The sequence below is a fragment of the Salvelinus fontinalis genome, chromosome 21 (genome assembly GCF_029448725.1).
Source record: "Salvelinus fontinalis isolate EN_2023a chromosome 21, ASM2944872v1, whole genome shotgun sequence".
NCBI lineage: Eukaryota > Metazoa > Chordata > Actinopteri > Salmoniformes > Salmonidae > Salvelinus > Salvelinus fontinalis.
The window spans coordinates 20,399,671-20,423,856 of NC_074685.1; the positions used below are offsets into that span (position 1 = coordinate 20,399,671).

General features: G+C 40.7%; 2 protein-coding genes across 2 annotated transcripts; both read left to right on the forward strand.

The window, feature by feature from the left end:
• Positions 1–7,407: 7,407 nt before the first annotated feature.
• On the forward strand, positions 7,408–17,943 carry ftsj1 (FtsJ RNA 2'-O-methyltransferase 1). Its single transcript, XM_055874237.1, has 11 exons — positions 7,408–7,501; positions 7,830–7,956; positions 8,153–8,222; positions 8,560–8,662; positions 8,918–8,996; positions 9,167–9,219; positions 9,326–9,379; positions 11,159–11,261; positions 11,415–11,498; positions 11,590–11,693; positions 17,301–17,943. Exons 1-11 carry the CDS (start codon positions 7,442–7,444, stop codon positions 17,478–17,480), a joined length of 1,017 nt encoding a protein of 338 aa, XP_055730212.1. The 5' UTR covers positions 7,408–7,441; the 3' UTR covers positions 17,481–17,943.
• Positions 17,944–18,024: 81 nt separating this feature from the next.
• LOC129818396 (uncharacterized) lies at positions 18,025–23,960 on the forward strand. Its single transcript, XM_055874239.1, has 8 exons — positions 18,025–21,820; positions 21,916–22,203; positions 22,282–22,578; positions 22,677–22,745; positions 22,890–22,988; positions 23,118–23,145; positions 23,250–23,281; positions 23,378–23,960. The coding sequence occupies exons 1-8, from the start codon at positions 21,775–21,777 to the stop codon at positions 23,425–23,427; spliced, it is 909 nt and encodes a 302-aa protein (XP_055730214.1). The 5' UTR covers positions 18,025–21,774; the 3' UTR covers positions 23,428–23,960.
• The last annotated feature ends 226 nt before the right edge of the window (positions 23,961–24,186 follow it).

Sequence of the window (24,186 nt, forward strand, 5' to 3'; positions counted from 1 at the left end):
TTGGCAAACTCCAAGAGGGCTGTCATGTGCCTTTTACTGAGGAGTGGCTTCCGTCTGGCCACTCTACCATAAAGGCCTGATTGTTGGAGTGCTGCAGAGATGGTTCTCCTTCTAGAAGGTTCTCCCATCTCCACAGAGGAACTCTGGAACTCTGTCAGAGTGACCATCGGGTTCTTGGTCACCTCCCTGACCAAGGCCCTTCTCCCCCGATTGCTCAGTTTGGCCAAGCGGCCAGCTCTAGGAAGAGTCTTGGTGGTTTCAAACTTCTTCTATTTAAGAATGATGGAGACCACTGTGTTCTTGGGGACCTTCGATTATGCAGAATGTTTTTGGTACCCTTCCCCATATCTGTGCCTTGACAGAATCCTGTCTCAGAGCTCTACGGACAATTCCTTCGACCTCATGGCTTGGTTTTTGCCCTGACATGCACTGTCAACTGTGGGACCTCATATATGCCTTGCCAAATCATGTACAATCAATGGAATTTACCCCAGGTGGACTCCAATCAAGTTGAAGAAACATCTCAAAGATGATCAATGGAAACAGGATGCACCTGAGCTCAATTTCAAGTCTCATAGCAAAGGTTAATAGTTATGGAAACATTATAAAAGCCTGTTTTCACTTAGTCATTATGAGGTATTGTGTGTAGATTGATGAGGAAAAACATTAATTTAATCCATTTGATAAAAAGGATGTAATGTAACAAAATGTGGAAAAAGTCAAGGGGTCTGAACACTTTCCTATTGCACTGTAGGTAATTCAGGGTTTTCCTGAAAGCCCAACAAGTGCATTTCCTATACATATCCATGTGAGTAACAAGCAAACCAAGTAAAACATGCATTTTTAATGTATGATGTGAACATGATCTATAACTCAGTTAATAACCCCTGGTTTAAAATGTGCTGTGGTACCCAGACACAATCCTGCTACAGCTGCATAAGGAAGCTGGAGATGGCGCCGGAGCACATGCTGATGTTTTACGTATTCCTAACCAAATGTGTTTTTTGGTTTGTTTCTTTGCGTTGTTTGTAACTTATTTTTTAACGTATTTCGTACATGTTGCTGCTACAGTCTCTTATGACCGAAAATAACTTCTGGGCATCAGAACTGCGATTACTCACCACGGACTGGCAGAATCCTTTTTTTCCTTTAACGAGTCTGACGAGCCCGACGCTAACGACATACTGCTTCCCCGGGAACAGGCCCAGATCCCCGTCATTTGCGTGAAGAGAAGGCGGAGAAAAGGGGACCAGAGGGCGGGCTGCCATCTGAGAATCCGTAGGCGATCGAATAAACCCCCACTTCCTTCCACTCTGCTAGCAAACGTGCAATCTTTGGAAAAAAAATTGATGACCTACGCAAAAGATTAAACTACCAATGGGACATTCAAAACTGTAATATCTCATGCATCACAGAGTCTTGGCAGAACGACGACATTATCAACATACAGCTGGCAGGTTATACACTGTATCGGCAGGATAGAACAGCGGCGTCTGGTAAGACAAGAGGCAGCAGACTATGTATTTTTGTAAATAACAGCTGGTGCACAATACCTAAGGATGTCTCGAGGATTATCTCATGATAAGCTGTAGGGTACACTATCTACCTAGAGAGTTTTCATCTGTATTTTTCGTAGCTGTCTACATACCACCACAGACTGATGCTGGCACTAAGGCCGCACTGAATGAGCTGTATTCCGTCATAAGCAAACGCTCACCCAGAGGCGGCGCTCCTAGTAGCCGGGGACTTTAATGCAGGGAAACTTGAATCCGTCTTACCAAATTTCTACCAGCATGTTAAATGTGCAACCAGAGGGTAAAAAAACTCTGGACCACCTTTACTCCACACACAGAGATGCATACAAAGCTCTCCCTCGCCCTCCATTTGGCAAATCTGACCATAATTATATCCTGATTCCTGCTTACAAACTAAAATTAAAGCAGGAAGCACCGGTGACTCGATCAATAAAAAAGTGGTCAGATGAAGCAGATGCTACGCTACAGGACTGTTTTGCCAGCACAGACTGGAATATGTTACGGGATTCCTCTGATGGCATTGAGGAGTACACCACATCAGTCATTGGCTTCATCAATAAGTGCATCGATGACGTCGTCCCCACAGTGACTGTACGTACATACCCCAACCAGAAGCCATGGATTACAGGCAACCTCCGCACTGAGCTAAAGGCTAGACCTGGTGCTTTCAAGGAGCGTGACTCTAACCTAGAAGCTTATAAGAAATCCCACTATGCCCTCCGACGAATCATCAAACAGGCAAAGCGCCAATACAGGACTAAGATCGAATCGTACTACACCGGCTCTGACGCTCGTCGGACGTGGCAGGGCTGGCAAATCATTACAGACTACAAAGCAAAGCACAGCCGAGAGCTGCCCAGTGACACATGCCTACCAGATGAGCTAAACTACATCAATGCTCGCTTCGAGACAAATAACACTGAAACATGCATAAGCGCACCAGCTGTTCCGGAAGACAGCCGATGTGAGTAAGACCTTTAAACAGGTCAACATTCACAAGGCCGCAGGGCCAGATGGATTACCAGGACATGTACTGCGAGCATGCGCTGACCAACTGGCAAGTGTCTTCACTGACATTTTCAACCTCTCCTTGTCTCTAATAACAACAATTTTTAAGCAGACCACAATAGTGCCTGTTCCCAAGAACACTAAGGTAACCTGCCTAAATGACTACTGACCCGTAGTACTCACGTCTGTAGCCATGAAGTGCTTTGAAAGGCTGGTTATGGCTCACATCAACACCATTATCCCAGAAACCCAAGACCTACTCCAATTTGCATACCGCCCCAACAGATCCACTGATGATGCAATCTCTATTGCACTCAACACTGCCCTTTCCCACCTGGACGAAAGGAACACCTATGTGAGAATGCTATTCATTGACTACAGCTCAGTGTTCAACACCATAGTGCCCTCATAGCTCATCAATAAGCTAAGGACTGTAAGGTTCTAATTTTGAGTAAATAACTCATGGACACTAGAGAAGTTTAACCAAGTTAAATTATTCTCAAAGGGTCGATACAGCTGTAATTCAGACAAAAAACATTTCACACAAGTACTGATATTTAACCCTTTCTCCAAGGCTGAGTCTCCTCCTCCACAACTGAACAGCCAATAATGCATCTCTGCACGGCAAGTGGTACCGGAGAGCCAAGTCTAGGTCCAAGAGACTTCTAAATAGCTTCTACCCCCAAGCCATGAGACTCCTGAACATCTAATCAAATGGCTACCCAGACTATTTGCATTGCCTCACCCACCCTGCATTGTTGGTTAGGGGCTCGTATGTAAGCATTTCACTGTAAGGTCTACACCTGTTGTATTCCGCGCATGTGGCTAATAAAATGTTATTTTATTTGATTCATATGAAATGAGAAGGGAGAGCTGGTGCTCTAGCCTTCTTCCTTGGCATTGATAGAGAATGAAGCAGCTGTTTCCCTGTGCTGGGCTAAGAGCAAAACTCAAACTCACTCATTGGCACACACACACACACACACACACACACACACACACACACACACACACACACACACACACACACACACACACACACACACACACACACACACACACACACACACACACACACACACACACACACACACACACACACACACACACACACACACACAAACCTGACACTCACAAGCACTTTAATTTTCTTAACGCAACTCATGAAATGGTCATTATTTACTTTGAGCTGAAAAGCAGCAATATATTTTGCTAACAAAAAAGTCAACACGGAATAACGTAATACTCATTCATACAAATGTTGACACATTTGCACCATTTGATTTTCTTTCCTGGTTAGCAATGTTTTTAACTTTTAATCAACATTCGTGCAATAACCTGTTGGTAAAACCTTCCTATCCTCTCCTATTTAGTTTCACTTTCCCTTTATCCATTATTTCAATTTCAACCAGACAGACAGACACTCCCTCTCTTCTGCCCGTCCTCTAAGCCTTCTCAAAATAACATACAGTATATTATGTTCCTGCACCTCTCGCTTGTTTCTTTCTTTCGCTCTACCTCGTTTCTATTTTTCATCGCTCCTAATGTATAGCCAACGCCCAGTTTCTGCAGTGCTGCACAATCTCTCTCCTTCCAAAAACTCTCTGCACCCCTCCCTTTCCCAAACTCTCTAACACCCCTCCTTTCCCCTCTGTCTGTCTGCAATGATGGGGAGGATGGAAGAGAGGAGACAAGAGTTTCACTGTGTCCTTCAGTGGCTCAATGCTGCAGTGCACTTAAGTTATACAAAAAAATACACAGAGTAAGTCTACCTTGCAGATTTTGGGTTATTCAAAACCTTTGTTAGTCACTTGCCTATACCCTCGTTCAGTAACTCACAATTACTTATCTAAAGACTAACAACTCACAAACTCACTCACTCATCTGAACATTCGCTAACTGATCTAACCACTTGCTCTCTCACTAATCCCCTCCTTCACCTATGGATTTAACAACCCCAGCCCTCCCCAGCCATCATTCTTAGCTCTTTAATGTGATGTCATATAAAACTAGTCTGGAAAGGGGAGAATAATAAGCCTGGGAAGAGGCCATGCTTAAATTTTCTCAGCGAGGAGGATGGAGCCATCAAGAGAGGAGGAACAGATTTGGAGTTATTACAGGAGCAATGATAAAAAGGTATCCACTCAATCCTTCAAAGCCAGCAGACTTCAGAGGCCTTGGTCTGTGACTGAGAGCTCTGTAGAGTAGATCTATCCCAGGATGCACGTCTGTGTGTCCGCACATCTAAATAATGGCAGAGAGCAGCAGGGGAGCCTCTTCAGAACAAGGGAAATAGGAGATTTACAGAGGTATACCATTATGTTTGAATCTAATGTCATACTTATCTGGGATTACAGATCATATTTTTGGGCACATATGCACCAGAGAAGTCAGCAAGGGGTTAGGTTTGATATCCCATCATGCCCTATTTGTTATATCCTTAAGTGTCAATCAGGTCCAATTGATAAAAGATACCTCAGATAGATTCCGGCTTAATCTATGGAACAATGTAGTCCCCATTTGCAGAATCACTGCAAAGCAAACACATTTACAGTAATGTACCTCTTGTAAAAAGGCAACTCAATGCATATTGATCTGCAGGCAACGACGTGGGCCTTGTACTCAAGTGCTCTGGAGCTGTTCTGGGGAGGCAGGGTAATCTAACCCTCAGAGGTCAGCACATTTCCTGGCAGGACAAGGGAGAAGTCACTCGATAACAGGCACTGCCACTCTGCAACGCGGGCCTATACTTTGTCCAAGAAAATCTTATTTCACCCTGCAAGCCCCTGACACCTTGGATGGATGGTTTTCTCATAAACTGTGGGGGTGATGACGGGGTAACAGACTCATACATATGTATAACAGGCTCCACAAAAAATGCTTTAACAATGAAAAAGGAAACAGGGTTACAAGTGATGCAGAATCCCAGCGCATGGCGATAGTCCTCTCATCAGCATTTCAAACAGAAAGAGAGAAAGCTTGCATTATTCTTCTCCTTGACAGGAAGCAGCACTGCAGTATTGAGATCTTGGCTTCGACAGGGGTGACTCTGAGATACATTCTGAGCGTCTGCCAAGGGATTTTTGCCCCCAAGCACTTTGACACTCACAGAGTGGCTACACCACGGCCAGACTGTAATGATTAATGGCTCCTAATGGACAAGTGGTCAAGAGCAGCACCAGAGTTAAAGGAACACTGAGATTATGTCTTTGAGTTAGGGGAAAGGGGATACCTAATTGTTGTTGGGGGTTTACCGCCTTACTCAAGGAAAAAACAGCAGATTTTTACATCTTGTCGGCTCGGGGATTCGAACCAGCGACCTTTCGGTTACTGGCCCAATGCTCTGCTGCCTCAGTTAAAACACTAATTTCCCAGAAGACAATGCAAATGAACCTAACATCAATTCAGTAATTTATGGATTTCCATCAATTGCGCAGATAAACTGAACCAAGCTAAAACAATATGTTGGAAAGCAATGGATAATTGGCAGCAAGAACCCATAGAGCTGAACTAATGGCCAAAACATTTGTGTAGGTTCATTCCTATGCTGGTGGATTCTCCCATCGCTTGGCACATTCATTTTCAAATTTGGCAATATTTTGTAAGCCTATATGTTGTATTTGTATGTTTGTATGTTTTGTTGGATGTTGTATATGGCGGCATTTGTTACAGCAAATGTTATTTAATTGTTTTGTAATAGGTGATGTGTCCTACCTCTGATAGACTGTTTGTAGCCTACTCTTTATGATTTTAGTGCCACCTAGAGCTATAGTGTTGAATCACCTGAAAAATAAACACTAATGTTGGACTTTTCAGGGATGGGCAAAAATGACAAAATACAACACAAAATACAATTACAAAATACCATAAAGATCAATGTATGAAAATAAACAACAAAAAATACAGAAATACACGGTGTGATATACCACGGCTGTCAGCCAATCAGCATTCAGGTTTCAAACCACCCGGTTTATAATGTTGTTTATCTACATTAGTTGAAGTAAGTCACTCTGGGTAAGAGTGTCTGCTAAATTACCAAAATGTTACTGTATGTGTGAAAATTAACATACCAAAATGAACTACAAAACATACTGGGTATTATTATTGGCCTTGATTCGGGGCAGAGCTCATTAGAATAATACTCAGATTGCGTTGCAATTGTTCATTTCTGCATATAGATCAGGGGAGGCTGGTGGGAAGAGCTATAGGAGACATGCTCATTGTAATGGCTGGAATGGAATAAATGGAATAGAGTCAAACATGTGGTTTCCATATGTTTGATGTGTTTGATACGTTTAATGTATTTAATTCCAGTCATTACAATGAGCCCGTCCTTCTATAGCTCCCCCACCAGCCTCCTCTGATATACATGTATATTTCGTTAATTTCGCAGACAGTCTTATCACACCATAGTGCCATCAGACTTCTGATACCAATGCAGGGTGAAAGGGGTCACAAAATGGTGAAAATGTAAAAAATACAAATTACAGCTCTTGAAAGTATCTTGTTACAAAATACATTGGAGTTCAGCACAGTGTAATATAAATGACAAAATACTCAGAAGTAATTGAAATACCTATTTCAAATACATGTAACAGACATACTGCCCATATCTGACTATGTGACCAGTACTCCTCATAACAGTATCCAATGATTAAATAAAATCCTATAAAAAAAATTGTGCAGACATTTTGCTCACCTTTTCTCATGGTGGCAGTAGCATAAATCGAACACATAGCAAGTTACAGTATACATGGGAAATATCATTTTTTAGTTCATTTTTACTTTCTCTATAGCTCAATCTTCGACGGTGTACAGTAATTAGAAAAAAGTAGCTACCTTGACCATCGACTGAAGATTAATGCTTAGAATTTTGTACAGGCGTTAACGAGGCAACTATGTTGGGTCCTTACAGCGTCAATATTTACGTGAGTAAAGCACAGCGAGGAAGTAAAAGTGTGAGTATGCACACAATAAACATATTTCCCTTCCACATTAGTCCTGAACTTTTATATGTGTTTGTCTGCAAGTGAATGCGAACTCATCTAGCACGTTTTCAGTTTGCTAGCTTGTCAGGAAGCTAAGCAAACGGTTCCATAAATAGGCTTTTAGCTTGGGATTGCTAGACTTTTAGCTAGCGGCAAACTTAGCTAAGTCAACTTCACCTGAAAGGAATAGGACTTATCATGTTGCAATAAAGGGCTCTGGTCTAGTCTTATGTTACTGACATCTAAACTGCTCTGGACTAAATAACCTAATGTGACTGAAATCTGTTTTGCTGTGCAGGTGAAGATGGGCCGCTCCTCCAAAGACAAACGGGATATCTACTACCGTCTTGCCAAGGAGGAGGGCTGGAGGGCCAGGAGCGCCTTCAAACTACTGCAGCTGGATGAGGAGTTTGGCCTGTTCAAAGGCAAGAAGGCCCCTTGGGTTAACTTTTCTGGCCATGGGTGTTTTACCCTAGGTCAACATCAGACATCAATGGCATATGTTTTTGGGTATGGTCGTTGTAAAATATAACATTATGCCAAAGGATAAGGGAGATGAGTTTGATCATCCATTTCTGATGTTACTTGTATATGACATTGACATCCATTTCTCCCTCCCAGGTGTAAAAAGGGCAGTCGACCTCTGTGCTGCCCCAGGCAGCTGGAGCCAGGTCCTGAGCCGTAAACTCAGGTTGGTTTCAATATTTTTCCTTTCCTTGGCTCCCGAGTGGCACAGTGGTCCAAGGCACTGCATCTCAGTGAAAGAGGTGTCACTACAGTCCCTGGTTCAAATCCAGGCTGTATCACATCTGTCTGTGATTGGGAGTCGCATAGGGCGGCGCGCAATTGGCCCAGTGTCGTCCGGGTTTGGCCGGGGTAGGCCGTCATTGTAAATAAGAATTTGTTCTTAGCTGACTTGCCTAGTTAAATACATTCTACTTGAAGCATAGTTGGCATCTATTAGTATGGGGTGTTAAGGAATAGTGTGCATAACACTAATATTGTAAATCTATCTGACGGTTTGACAGAGGAAAGGAGGAGAAGAGTGAGGAGGTAAAAATAGTGGCAGTGGACCTGCAGGCCATGGCTCCTCTCCCTGGGGTGACACAGATCCAGGGGGACATCACTAAGGTAACTGGGACATGTCTGTCCTGTTCCACATGGACTTATAGAGAAACTATTATACCAACACTATTCTGGAACACTGAATTCGTTGCAGTATTGGCCTGATTCCTTTCAGAGAAGGAAGTGCAAGTCATCAAGGGCAGAGGAAAGGGGATGATAAGTGTTTGGTTTGGAATGCAGACATTGTATGACAGATTTGGATCAGATTCTCAAACTGTATATCAACAAAGCTGGCGGGTCAAATATATCTATTTCCTTTAGATCTCCACTGCCCTGGAGATAATCAGGCATTTTGAAGGACAGCCTGCAGACCTGGTAGTGTGTGATGGAGCCCCAGATGGTGAGTGTGAGAGTCTTCTCTTCCCTCTGGTTTCAGTTTTGTTTGTGTCCTCTTGCATTTAGTTGCATACTCTTCTCTTAGTTGCCACTGTGGGGTTTGTTGTGTTTTCTTCATTGCACTTTATGCGTATGGCTCTTCCTTATTGGTCATTTTCTGGCTTGTCTACATAGTGACAGGACTCCATGATGTGGATGAGTACATCCAAGCTCAGCTCCTATTGGCTGTGAGTATCACACTGCAACACTGTGTAATATTGAGTTGAATCACAAATGGCTGATCAGTTATCTTTGTTTATCCTTTGTAATCAATTTCTAAATATCCCGTCTCAGGCCCTAAACATTACAACACACGTCCTGAAACCTGGAGGAACGTTTGTTGCAAAGGTAGGCTGTATGTTGGATGAGGACTTGTTTGTATCTGTATTTATTAGGGACCCCCATTAGTTACTGCCAAGGCAGCATTTACTCTTCCTGGGGTCCAAACACATTAAGGCACTTACATCAGACATAAAACAAAAGATAAAATAGTACATCATATAACATTATTACACCACTACATATTAGAGGTCAACCGATTAATCACCATGGTCGATTAATTAGGGCCGATTTCAAGTTTTCATAACAATCGGTAATCAGCAATTTTGGATGCCGATTGCACTCCACGAGGAGACTGCGTGGCAGGCTGACCACCTGTTACGCGAGTGCAGCAAGGAGCCAAGGTAAGTTGCTAACTAGCATTAAACTTATCTTATAAAAAACAATCAATCGTCACATAATCACTAGTTAACTACACATGGTTGATTATATTACTAGGTTAACTAGCTCGTCCTGCGTTGCATATAATCAATGTGGTGCCTGTTAATTTATCATCGAATCACAGCCTACTTTGCCAAACGGGTGATGATTTAACAAAAGTTCATTCGAGATAAAAGCACAATTGTTGCACGAATATACCTAACCATAAACATCAATGCCTTTCTTAAAATCAATACACAAAAGTATATTTTTTTAAACCTGCATATTTAGTTAAAATAAATTAATGTTAGCAGGCAATATTAACTATGGAAATTGTGTCACTTCTCTTGCGTTCATTGTACGCAGAGTCAGGGTATATGCAACAGTTTGGGCCGCCTGGCTCATGGCAAACTAATTTGCCAGAATTTTACATAATTATGACATAACATTGAAGGTTGTGCGATGTAACAGCAATATTTAGACTTAGGGTTGCCACTTGTTCGATAAAATACGGAACGGTTCCGTATTACACTGAAAGAATAAACGTTTTGTTTTCGAAATGATAGTTTCTGTATTTGACCATATTAATGACCAAAGGCTCGTATTTCTTTGTTTTTTATATTATAATTAAGTCTCTGATTTGATATTTGATAGAGCAGTCTGACTGAGCGGTGGTAGGCAGCAGCAGGCTCGTAAGCATTCATTCAAACTTTACTGCGTTTGCCAGCAGCTCTTAGCAATGCTTGATTCACAGCGCTGTTTATGACTTCAAGCCTATTAACTCCCGAGATTAGGCTGGCAAGTGCCTATTAGAACATCCAATAGTCAAAGATATATGAAATACAAATGGTATAGAGATAAATAGTCGACGCGCCATCATTCCTATAATAACTACAACCTAAAACTTCGTAACTGGGATTATTGAACCACCAGTTTTCATGTGTTCTGGACGAGGAACTTAAACGTTAGCTTTTTTACATGGCACATATTGCACTTTTACTTTCTTCTCCAACTGTTTTTGCATTATTTAAACCAAATTGAGCATGTTTCATTATTTATTTGAGACTAAATTGATTTTATTTGTTTTATGTTAAGTTAAAATAAGTGTTCATTGTTCATTCAGTATTGTTGCAATTGTCATTATTACAAATATATATTAATATATACATATATATATATATAAATCGTCCGATTAATCGGTATCGGCTTTTTTTGGTCCTCCAATAATCAATATCGACGTTGAAAAATCGTAATCGGTCAACCTCTACTACATATCTACAATACAAAATGAATAATACCAACACTATTACAATGTACATGTGTGTTAATGTAACAAGTTCTGCACTTGTTTGTTTTTTATTGTGGAGGGAAAGGAGCTAAGAAGCCTATGTCATGTGGAAGTTATCTTATGCTGTGGTTACTGTGTAGATATTCCGGGGGAAGGACGTGACCCTCCTGTACTCCCAGCTTAAGATATTCTTCAGTAGTGTGACCTGTGCCAAGCCCCGGAGCAGCAGGAACTCGAGCATAGGTGAGCTGGAGACCACAGCTGACACTGCTCACACACTGGATCATAAATGGTTTCCTTTCAAATGCCTGGTTTTGACAGAAGGGTTGAAGAATTAAGTAGGCGATGGGCTGCTTGAGACTAATATTTGTTTGTTTCTTTCTCTCACTTCTACAGAGGCATTTGTGATGTGTCAGAATTACTCTCCTCCAGTAGGATATGTGCCCAACATGTCCAATCCTCTACTGGATCACTCATATGGTAACAACACAGTAATGTTTCCCATGTTCCAACTCCATATAATACTGTCATGTTATACACTGGTACTCAAGTTTGTTTCTGGCTGTTTCAGATGTCGATTTTAACCAGCTGGAGGGACCAAACAGAATCATAGTTCCTTTCTTGGCCTGTGGAGACCTGAGTGCCTTTGACTCGGACCGGACCTACCCTCTCCAGGTATTGATATTCAGATACATGTCTCTGCTGATACATGTATTGTAGACCAATGCTTTTCTTTACTAGTCTCAAAGCTGTTACTCCATAGATAAGATACTTCATATTAGGTCTGATCCCAATTAGTCGATGGATCAATTGTTTGGTTATTAGGCTGTTGGTCGACAGAGATTGTTTTAGTCGAGCAGTAACAAATATATACACACACACACACTACCATTCAAATGGTTGGGGTCACCTAGAAATGTCCTTGTTTTTGATAGAATATATATTTTTTGGTCCTTTAAAATAACATCAAATTTATGTTATTTGTTATTTTAACCCGCAAAACAGCAGTCTCAACATCAACAGTGAAGAGGCAACTCTGTGATGCTGGCCTTCTAGTCAGAGTTGCAAAGAAAAAGCCATATCTCAGACTGGCCAGTAATAAGAAAATATTAGGATGCTCAAAAGAACACAGACACTGGACAGAGGAACTCTTCCTAGAAGGCCAGCATCCCGGCATCTGTTCCCTCTAATGTACTTGTCCTCTTGCTCAGTTGTGCACCGGGGCCTCCCACTCTTTCTATTCTGGTTAGAGCCAGTTTGCTCTGTTCTGTGAAGGGAGTAGTACACAGCGTTGTACGAGATCTTCAGTTTCTTGGCAATTTCTCACATGGAATAGCCTAATTTCTCAGAACAAGAATAGACTGACGAGTTTCAGATGAAAGTTATTTGTTTCTGGCCATTTTGAGCATGTAATCGAACCCACAAATGCTGATGCTCCAGATACTCAAATAGTCTAAAGAAGGCCAGTTTTATTGCTTCTTTAATCATAACAACAGTTTTCAGCTGTGCTAACATAATTGCAAAATAGTTTTCTATTGGTCAATTAGCCTTTTAAAATGATAAACTTGGATTAGCTAACACAACGTGCCGTTGGAACACAAACGTGCCGCTGGAACACAAACGTGCCGCTGGAACACAAACGTGCCGCTGGAACACAAACGTGCCGCTGGAACACAAACGTGCCGCTGGAACACAAACGTGCCGCTGGAACACAAACGTGCCGCTGGAACACAAACGTGCCGCTGGAACACAAACGTGCCGTTGGAACACAAACGTGCCGTTGGAACACAAACGTGCCGTTGGAACACAAACGTGCCGTTGGAACACATGAGTTGCTGATAATGGGCCTCTGTACGCCTATGTAGATATTGCATTAAAATCAGCAGTTTCCAGCTACAATAGTCATTTACAAGTTTAACAATGTCTACAGTGTATTTCTGATCAATTTGATGTTATTTTAATGGACAGAAAATGTGCCTTTTCAAAAACAAGGACATTTCTAAGTGACCCCAAACTTTTGAACGGTAGTGTACATACATACATACATACATACATACATACATACATACATACATACATACATACATACATACATACATACATACATAAAGTACCAGTCAAAAGTTTGGACACACCTACTCATTCCAGGGTTTTTCTTTATTTGTACTGTTCTATATTGTAGAATAATTGTGAAGACGTCAAAACTATGAAATAACACGTTGCATCACGTAGTAACCAAAAATGTGTTCAACAAATCAAAATAGATTTGAGATTCTTCAAAGTAGCCACCCTTTGCCTTGATGACAGCTTTGCACACTCTTGTGTATACAGTGCATTCAGAAAGTATTCAGACCCCTTTACCTTTCTCACATTTTGTTACGTTACAGCTTTATTCTAAAATGTATTCAATATTTTTCCTCATCAATCTACACACAATACCCCAAGATGACCAAGCGAAAACACCCGTTTTTAGAAATGTTTGCAAATGTATTCAAAATAAATGACAGAAATACCTTATTTACGTAAGTATTCAGACCCTTCAAGTCCTTTGGGACTTGAAATTGAGCTCAGGTACATCCTGTTTCCATTGATCATCCTTGATGTTTCTACAATTTGATTAGTCTATCCCTCTCTGACATTGTTCGTCCAAATGATGTATATATTCTTAATTCCATTCCTTTACTTTAGATTGTGTGTATTGTTAGATATTACTACACTGTCGGAACTAGAAACACAAGCATTTCACTACACCCACAATAACTTCTGCTAAACACGTGTATGTGACGAATAACATTTGATTTGTGGCTACTGGTATACGACTACTTGCGTTCCTCAAGTTATAACACGTTAGTTGCTTACTGGACCCTGGCAATCTGTGTGAAATGTTAACTAGCTAACGACTAACCACTATCTGTTAACTGTTTTCCCTCTACAGTATGTGGTTAATTGTCCGAATGAGAGATTTAGGTGAAAATGAGGAGTTGCTTGTTTAGTGGATTAGTGCATTCAGGGATCAAGTGTAGCTGGAGCTGGGCCTGGCTTAAGCTGGATGCCACTATAGATTTGAAAGGAACACCACACACTTTCCCTATTTCTCACTTTTTCAATACGGTGGATAAAAAGGGGTATGCCAGGTGTATACTCTGCCTGAAAGAGATCAATTATGCCTACAAAGGGTATCATGTTCTGCTGGCACATTGTAGAACAGATGTCCACAGGCAGAAAAGTGTACAATGTAATAATGTGCAGTGTAGCCCAAATATATTGTTTTTGTTGTGTTGAACTTGACAGTAACATTAGTGTATTGTTTTTTTCTCAAGACTTGAGTGTCATTTGCAGTAAAGTCTAGGCAACAAATAACATTGGATTGCTTTTTTCATATATATATTTTTTTTACCTGTGAGTTAGGTTCATATTAACCACTTATTTTACACACGGAAACTGATCATGTATATCATATTCTTTGTTGTTTTAATTAGTTAAAACCTGCATTTCCCCCTAGCAGGGATTTTTTTTAGCATGTTTCAGGCAAAAAAAAGTGTCACCTTTTTGGGCCCTCACCAGTTTGCATCCCTGCCAAATACTGGTGTGCCAAGCTTGTAGTGTCATACCAAAGAAGATTCAAGGCTGTAATCACTGCCAAAGGTCCTTCAACATAGTACTGAGTAAAGGGTCTGAATACGTATGTAAATGTAATATTTAAGTACATTCTTTTTGCTAATTTATATTTAAAAAATAAACTGTTTTTGCTTTGTCATTATGGGGTGTTGTATGTAGATTGAGGGGGGAAACGATGTAATACATTTTAGAATAAGGCTTTAACTTAACAAAATGTGGAAAACTTGAAGGGTCTGAATACTTTCCGAAGGCACTGTATTTGCGCCCATCTCAGTGAACTAATCCATTGCGGAGGCCTAAACTAAAAGCCAATTTATGTTTGATTCGAAAATGTGGTCAGAGGATCCATATGGAGGGTGTGATGCAATTGCGGAGGTATACAGAGGTCAAATCGAGCTCTGTACTGCATCACCATACGCCTCCCAAATGTTTTAACATGTCCACATTGACATGGTTGACAGTAGGTGGCGGCGGTACATCCTGTATAAGCACAAACTCACTTCCGTGACAACAGCTCTGCACTGCTCCGTGAAGCGCAATAAGTATTCTTAGGTTCTGAAAAAGCAGAGTCAAAAACTCACGGACAACTAGTAAAAGCTCAAGCCAAGTTTATTCACCCACTGGGTCAAACAGCGTAAAGACATGTTTACCCAAGCACATATATTTATACCCTCCTACTAGGAGGAGTCAACTCCTTGTACATCTAGATAGCCAATACATCTCTGTTGCTATTCAGGAACTTAATTGGTTGCTCTCACTGGTGTAGTAATGGCCCCACCTCCTGCTAGAACCTCCGTAACAGTACTGTTCCTTCTCATTTCATCTGACCTCGGACCGAATTCCTCACTTCTCCTTAATCCATGGCTGTCCTACCTTATCAGTGACTGAAACCAGACTGTTGCCCTTTGCCTTCCTCCTATAGGATCCATGAGATTTAACAGTAACATGTTTGACAGAATGTAAACTTCCTGCCTCGCCCCTTGTCATACTAAGTAACTTTCCATACACCTAGTTCTTATCCACCCTCCATTGACCCCAACATATACATTCATTATACATGTGAAGTAATCATTCTAGTGTGGTGAAATCAAATTCTATTGGTCACATACATGTGTTTAGTAGATGTTATTGCGGGTGTAGCAAAATGCTTGTCTGTCTTGCTCCAATGCAGTAATAAGTATATTTCAAGCTAGAACCCAACAGTATGAATGCCCTGCCTTCTGCTGAGGCCATATCACCGTAAATGCTTCATGGCCAATGCAGACGTCGGATTGAACATACGCCCAGATGCACAATGCACTTCTCTCTCCAGACTGCGCTCTCTCCCGCCAATTTGTGCACCTTCATTGTTTCACAACTTCCTTGTGTGAATTGTTTGCATTTGATTGTTAGTGTATATCAACTCCCCATTACATATATCACCAGTAGTACATTTACTGTTCATTCCTATCATTTCTAATCTACAATGTTTGTTACTTTGGTTACGTTAATTTATTTTAATGAAGGACGAGCACGCATAGAAGTGGGCCCATAGCCTACCTGTCTCCATTTGGGGTTCTCAAAGTAATGTTTTATTCACCTCAAACAGCAAGCAAACAAAGTCTGTTTTTACATCCATTGAGAATTACAATAGTTCCTCAATGTATTTGAAAAAATCTCTCTCGCTCTCTCCCTTTTGATAACCACTCAGCGTGGAATTGAAAAATGTCATGCTCTGATCCAGTGGAAACGTCATAAAATAGGCTTATCATTGTTGGACTTGGACTGAAATAGATTCCGGTACTCATTTTGGGTGCTGGTACAGTTTATATTTAGGTGCAAGAGCTCCACAATACTTTTGAGCTAATGTCCTTTAAGAGGAACAGGAGCTCAAGCAGTATACAATTTGAGGTGCTGTACTCAGCTCTGGTGAGTTCCTACCCAAGTCAAGCACTGCTTCTAATCCCTTGTGCAAATCGCCTATAGCTGTGTCTGTCCAGAGCTCACTGACGCGGGAAACTGAGGGCCCAGAATATTTTCGGGCCGGACCCAAGTTAATAGTTGGTACAGTTCGTTGCAGACAGGCCATGTGTAGCCAATGTGATTTATAGGATTTTTTTTTCTCCTGGATATTTTCTAGCTGCAAGCTTTTTATTTGTTGGCTTTATGTAGGCTATTTTTAGATAGTTTGCAATAGAAGTAACTTTTTAGGTTATTTCACGAAAATCTGCATATGAAAACCATAACTCGCATGCAGATCGGTAGAAATTGTAAGATAAATTAGCATTCCACATGAGAAAGGTTGCAGACTCCCCATGTAGCCTATTACCGCCAACTTCAGGAGAGTAATGGTAGAATCTGCGAAAGCCAGCAGGAGTGGGAGGAGAATAGTTGGGTCAGGTTAAGGTTTTTATCTTCTGGTTATCTAGATCTCTAGTGCCCTCTTGAGGCATCAAACTAATCTTAAAGCATCAGACAAGCTCAATGTATCTAGTTGATTTTATTACAACACATAGGGTGTGTCTTTATATGGAATAATACAGGTTTAAAAATGTTTAGCAAACGATTGGTCGAAAGAACAGGCGACTTTCAGTCAACCAACATTTGTTTTTGTCAGAGACAGCCTTACTTCATATGAAACTTTTGTGCTGTGCACATTAAACTAAATATTATTTTGCTTCATAGTTGGATGCCAGCAAGGAATACAAGTACACGCCCCCCACCCAGCCCCCCATTCGCCCACCCTACCAGCAGGCCTGTCAACTACGCAAGAACAACCTATTGGCCAAGGAGGACTCCCCCTCTCTTCCATTGGATGAAGCCCTTTCAAATATGGACATTTCAACCAGTCAGGAAGAGTCATAGTGTGTTCAGTTTATTAAACGTTTTGCTACGTTGTGTGGCGGTTTGTACTGAAAGACACGTTTACCCACAACGGAGCGCACAGTGCTTCAACGGTCTTTGTGGTATGTTTGCTCCCATTTGGTGGGAGGGTTGTGGCCTGATTTTAATATGGTTATGACCATTTGTAATCTCAAAACTTGGGGTTCTCAAAGTAATGTTTTATTCACCTCAAACAGCAAGCAAACAAAGTCTGTTTTTACATCCATTGAGAATTACAATAGTTCCACCAACCCTCCCACCAAATGGGCTGAATGTGGCAATAGTTGGTTATTTGGTTCAGAAAAGCCTTGAATGCATAAAGACTATAGATAATTTTTGCCACATGTTTTACCAATCAATTTCAATTGTCATGTTGTACCGTTATTGTGTTTTTATTTTGTATTTTCTGTTTTTACTTCTAAAATAAATAACATTTACTCCAGCACTCCCATGTGTTTCTGTTCTGTGATCTGCTTTCCAATGGCCAGTCACATATCATGGTTCAAAAAGCACTTTCTGCTCCCTAGTCTTTGGCTAGACATTGAGATATGAATGAAGAAATAGGGACAACACATGGGTTCATGGAATTGCAGAGTAACAAAGTAAATCTCAAGAATCTGTGATTGGTAGTCCTACTGTACCAGTAATGTTTCCTCTAAACTGTGCCCCTCCAAGACTTCCTCGCAGTCAGGAAGAGTCTCTGCAGCGCTGAGATGCAAGAGATTGAACTTCACTGAGTTTGCCCCATTAGTTTGCAATGTAGGCCTGCATTGAACACCACATATGCGACTGTAGTCTATATCATAGAAATCACAAGCTATTTCCATGTGAAAATGACATGGAAATTGCTCAATTGGTTTTGTTGGTAGGCCTACATTATGCTCAAATGGCCACAATAGCCTATTGGCTACTGTCTAAAACTGTAAGGGTACACGTGTTCACTGTAAACGTGCTGGAAGTTGCACAAAATTCTCACTATGTTCACGTTTCTGCTCACAAAACAAACGTCTGCTCAGTGCCCGAAAAAATTCAAGGGAACATTGCCTAGCAGTGGACCTGGTAGATGGGGCAAAACACATGGTTTGGAGAGACAAACAAGTAAGAGGATGGTAAATCAGATATTCTGTAACCATTTACTTGGCAATTACTTTTCTTTCTGCGTTTGCACTACATTAACTTTATTTAGCAGACACTTATCCAGAGTGGCATAGAGTAGTGAGTGCATACATTTTCATATTTTCTTTGTCCATACTGGTCCCCGTGGGAATTCAAATCCTCACCCCTGGTGTTGCAAGCGCCATGCTCTACCAACTGAGCCACACAGGACACTTGTAGCTGAGCATCAACCAGCTTGTATTTCCTGTTGCTATTCAGGTGAGCACATAAGGGACCACACTAGGGTTACTGATCATTCACACACATGTCTAATTCCAGAGACGAGAACACAAGTCAAGACCAACCACAACCGAAGGGCTTTGAATATATATAGAGGTGGAAGGTTAAAGTATGGAACTGCAGTCATAAGCTAGGGCTAGATGAGCCACAAGTGTCATAAGGCAGACTGATGGGTCCCCTACACATTAACCTTACACATCAGTCTGTCAAAATAATTGCATTAGAGCCATGCATGATAATGATAACATACAGTGCCGTGCAAAAGTATTCACCCCCTTGACATTTTTCCTATTTTGTTGCATTACAACCTGTAATTTAAATGGATTTTTATTTGGATTTCATGTAATGGACATACACAAAATAGTCCAAATTGGTGAAGTGAAATGAAAAAAATAACTTGTTTAAAAACATTCTAAGAAATTAAAAACTGAAAAATGGTGCATGCATATGTATTCACCCCCTTTGCTATGAAGCCCCTAAATAAGATCTGGTGCTACCAATTACCTTCAGAAGTCACATAATTAATTACATAAAGTACACCTGTGTGCAATCTAAGTGTCACATGATCTGTCACATGATCTCAGTATATGTACACCTGTTCTGAATGGCCCAAGAGTCTGCAACACCATTAAGCAAGGGGAACCAGCAAGCAAGCAGCACCATGAAGACCAAGGAGCTCTCCAAACAGGTCAGGGACAAAGTTGTGGAGAAGTACTGATCAGGGTTGGGTTATAAAAAAATATCCGAAACATCCCACAGAGCACCATTAAATTCATTATTAAAAAATGGAAAGAATATGGCACCACAAGAAACCTGCCAAGAGAGGGCCGCCCACCAAAACTCATGGACCAGGCAAGGAGGGCATTAATCAGAGAGGCAACAAAGAGACCAAAGATAACCTTAAAGGAGCTGCAAAACTCAACAGCAGAGATTGGAGTATCTGTCCATAGGACTACTTTAAGCCATACACTCCACAGAGCTGGGCTTTATGGAAGAGTGGCCAGAAAAAAGCAAACACATTTGGTGTTCACCAAAAGGCATGTGGGAGAATCCCCAAACTTATAGAAGAAGGTACTCTGATCAGATGAGACTAAAAGTGAGCTTTTTGGCCATCAAGGAAAATGCTATGTCTGGCACAAACCCAACACCTCTCATCACACCGAGAATATTATCCTGCCACCACCATGCTGTGGTGATGTTTTTAATCGGCAGGGACTGGGAAACTGGTCAGAATTGAAGGAATGATGGATGGTGCTAAATACAGGGAAATTCTTGAGGGAAACCTGTTTCAGTCTTCCAGAGATTTGAGACAGGGACGGAGGTTCACTTTCCAGCAGAACAATGACCCTAAGCATACGGCTAAAGGAACACTCGAGTGGTTTAAGGGGAAACATTTAAAAGTCTTGGAATGGCCTAGTCAAAGCCCAGACCTCAATCCAATTGAGAATCTGTGGTATGACTTAAAGATCCATCCAACTTGAAGGAGCTGGAGCAGTTTTGCCCTGAAAAATAGGCAAAAATACCAGTGGCTAGATGTGCCACGCTTATAGAGACATATCCTAAGAGACTTGCAGGTGTAGTTGCTGCAAAAGGTGGCTCTACAAACTATTGATGTTGTGGGGGTGAATAGTTATGCATGCTCAAGTTTGTTTTTTTTGGTCTTATTTCTTGTTTGTTTCGCAATAAAACATATTTTGCATCTTCAAAGTGGTAGGCATGTTGTGTAAATTAAATGATACAAACCCCCCCCAAAATCTTTTTTAATTCCAGGTTGTAAGGCAACAAAATAGGAAAAATGCCAAGGGGGGTTAATATTTTTGCAAGGCACTGTACATGTGAATTGTTTGGTCATGGAAGTGTGCTACTACCTTTGTTCAAGAAAGTAAGACTTAAAGTAGACCGATTACCTGAACAGTAGGTTTTCGTGTAGTTTAAAATGTTTGCCAAACATGCCAAACAACATACCTTAAAGACCTACCCCAGTCTAATTTTTACCTCATTTACTTCACAAAAAGCACATCTCAATAGGTGGTCCAGGTATGACATGACATGGCACACGTGGGGGGTGGACCTTAACTCTTTTGTCCTCTATTGCTCTATTGTTTTTCAACAGGAACAGTAAAAAAATTGCTGGAGTGTGTCTTTAAACTGTCCAATGAGTAGGCAATACATTTTTAAAGGGATATTAGCCAATTACAAATTGTTGAATCTTCACAGAAACTGTAAACAGCTCTCTGGTTTGTCATAATTGGCTATATTTCCAGAAAGGGTGCAGTAGCCTATTCGTGTTTTCTAAAGTGTAATTTGTAACCTGGCCAGTTTCCATATCTGCTTCTCTAGGTTGTTCTGCCTCCTAAACATAGGCTGCCAGTTTCCATATTTAATAAAAAAGTGTACCTTTATATAACTAGGCAAGTCAGTTAAGAACAAATTGTTATTTATAATGACGGCCTACCCTGGCCAAACCCCGGCGACGCTGGGTCAATTGTACGCCACCCTATGGGACTCCCAATCATGGCCAGATGTGACACAGCCTGGATTTGAACCAGGGACTGTAATAATGCCTCTTGCACTGACATGCAGTGCCTTAGACCGCTGCGTCACTCGGGAGCCCTGTTTGTAAATGATCCGCGCCTCTAGGTTGTTCTGCCTCCTAAACATAGGCTGTCAGTTTTTTTCACTTCATCATCTAACTGTGTTCACTCCTTCATTAACATCAACAAGTTGAAAGGATGTCTCCATCTTATTTTCTCTTCATTTGTGAGTATTCAATTATCTATTATTTTAATAATATGAATTAATTGTAACAGAGTAATTCATTTAGATGATGTAGGTTTAATATGTAGGACTTCACATAAAAGCCTTTTTTAAATGTTTTGCCATGTTTAAAGGTATGGCTGCTGTTGCAGTTAAAGAAGGTTGTGCAGGTATGTAATGTATTACCACAAGAATATTTCCTGAATCATTCTATTTCTAACAATTAAAATGTGTTCTCATAGTTTCTCTCTTTAACTCTAAACAGATTCAGTCCCTACTCCCACCATTGTGTTAGACCCTGGGTACATCAATGTAGCTATGCCTGTCATAGTACGCTGTGAGTCAACAGGTGGCACAAAGTGCCACTTCTACAAAGACCACGACCCCAACCCAATAAGAGAAGTGAATTCCGGTGTTTGCCAATTCATATTGTTCTGGAATGAGTTCAAAAAGTGGAACAAGACTGAAGTAGATCTCAGCTGTGCTATTCTACAGAAGGGAGAAGAAAAAATAATCCCAACATTTTACAACGCTCGAAGACTTCATGTAAGTGGTAAGTGACCATTTTATTACCATGCAGTATCACATTTGCTTGATTGACTACATAATCTTTCCCCTAATTTACAAACAGATTCCATTGGAATACCCAGGATTTTTGTGGAAAATACAGGAACTTACTTAAGTCTTCGGTGTGAGGCCAAGCATGCTGGTACCTCATGCTACTATTACCTGAACAACAGTGACGTCCCGTTTAAAAGTCAGCCCTACAAAGACAATGTCTGTGTGGGGAGAGTGGCGGAAAAGGATCTGCTGAGAAAGAGGAACAGTGCCGGAGAGGTCTTCATCACCTGTGCTGTGGAGCTGGTAATGGAGGGTGAAGATACTGTGAAATCACAGCATAGTGAACCGTTCAAGATTGCCATAGATGGTGAGACCATCAATTAAATGATTGTGCAATCTAACATGACAATCAACTGTCTGTATTGCAATACTGATGCATATGTCATATTCTTCCTCCAATGATAGACTATCCTGGGCCCACTACTTCCTTATCAACATTCAGTACCAACAAAACCAGTGTAACTAATGGAGAAGGTGAGTAAACTTACTGTTGATAGACCCACCCACCTAAGAGCATTTCAAGATAACATTGACTGATTCTGTTGCTAATGTGCTGTACTGTTTAATCTAATTCAACAAACAATTTCAACTTGATCTGAAAGTCATCTCCCCCTTTAGAGTCCTCAGAGTTCCCCCTCTACATCAGTCTGAGTGTTGGGGCCTTTAGCCTTATTCTGCTGGTTGTATCTGTCCTGTGTTTTCTCCGGTACAAGCGAGGTACATGCATTCAAATACTGATACTTCAAGGCTTAATTTGTTCCAATGTCTATTTTGAGTTATTTGTGTATTATACATGTAAAATCAGGGCTGGTTTAATCTATTATCATTTCATATTTATTTCTGAAGGTGATCAACAAGACTGGTCTGCAAATAGGTAAGTGAGTGATCTATTTGTATTGTAATTACATTTATATTTGTCTTCATACACATCATTATACAGTGTCATATCTAAATGTACTGGGTAAATTGTCTCAACAGATCCCAATGGAACCAGAACAAAGAAGTTATCTGTAAGTATGAAAGGAAACCTACTACAACATATTAATTTCTCAGAAAAGTGGTTATATTCAGTGCTCTACATTTCACCTTTCTCTTATTTGAAATAGATGCAAATGCTTCATTATTTCAACAAGGCGGTCTAAATGTGGGGATGTGACCATGCTGCGTTGTACTAGTTCAAGTGTACTTCCACCTGTTGATGAACTTCCTCCACATCCCTTCTCTGCTTCCTGATTTACATATCTGCCACTCTCTGCTCTTCATGTATTCTGACGCCATCTGTTCTTCTCAGATGAATGGTGTAATATCTTACTGGGCAAGAAATAGATGTGCATAGGTTTTAAGACATGATCCATTTGAAGCTTCACATTGTTTGTATATAAGGGTAAATACCCGTGTTCTTTTATTACCTTGTCTTTTTTTAACGCTTTTCTTATTTTATTACTATTTTTTTATCTACTTTGTATATTGATAGTTTTGCTACTTGACATTTATTCTGCACAGTTGAGGAAAGCTGAAAGTAAGCATTTCACTGTGCCATTCCACCTTCTGTACTCTGGGCATGTGACAAATAAACAGTGATTTAATGTGAAGATTGTGTAGATTAGTTTTAACATACTGGTATACAATTTTCCTATTCTGTACAGTTTTTAATATGTAACTCTGTTTTGAATAAATTCAATACATGTATTGTATTACAGCATTCCCATTTTATGCTGCAATTTGTGGTTCTGTTTTCCTAAGGAAATACAAGTTAGTTCATTTCAGCTTTCAGGCAGTTGAGGGGCTTTTTCTCCCCATCCTGGATTATGTTGATATGGAGGAAGAAATAGCCACAATCAGAAGGGATCATCACTGTACTAGTCCTTGGATGGCTGGTACCATTTTTGCCCAGTAGATGGGGCTGAAAGATTGT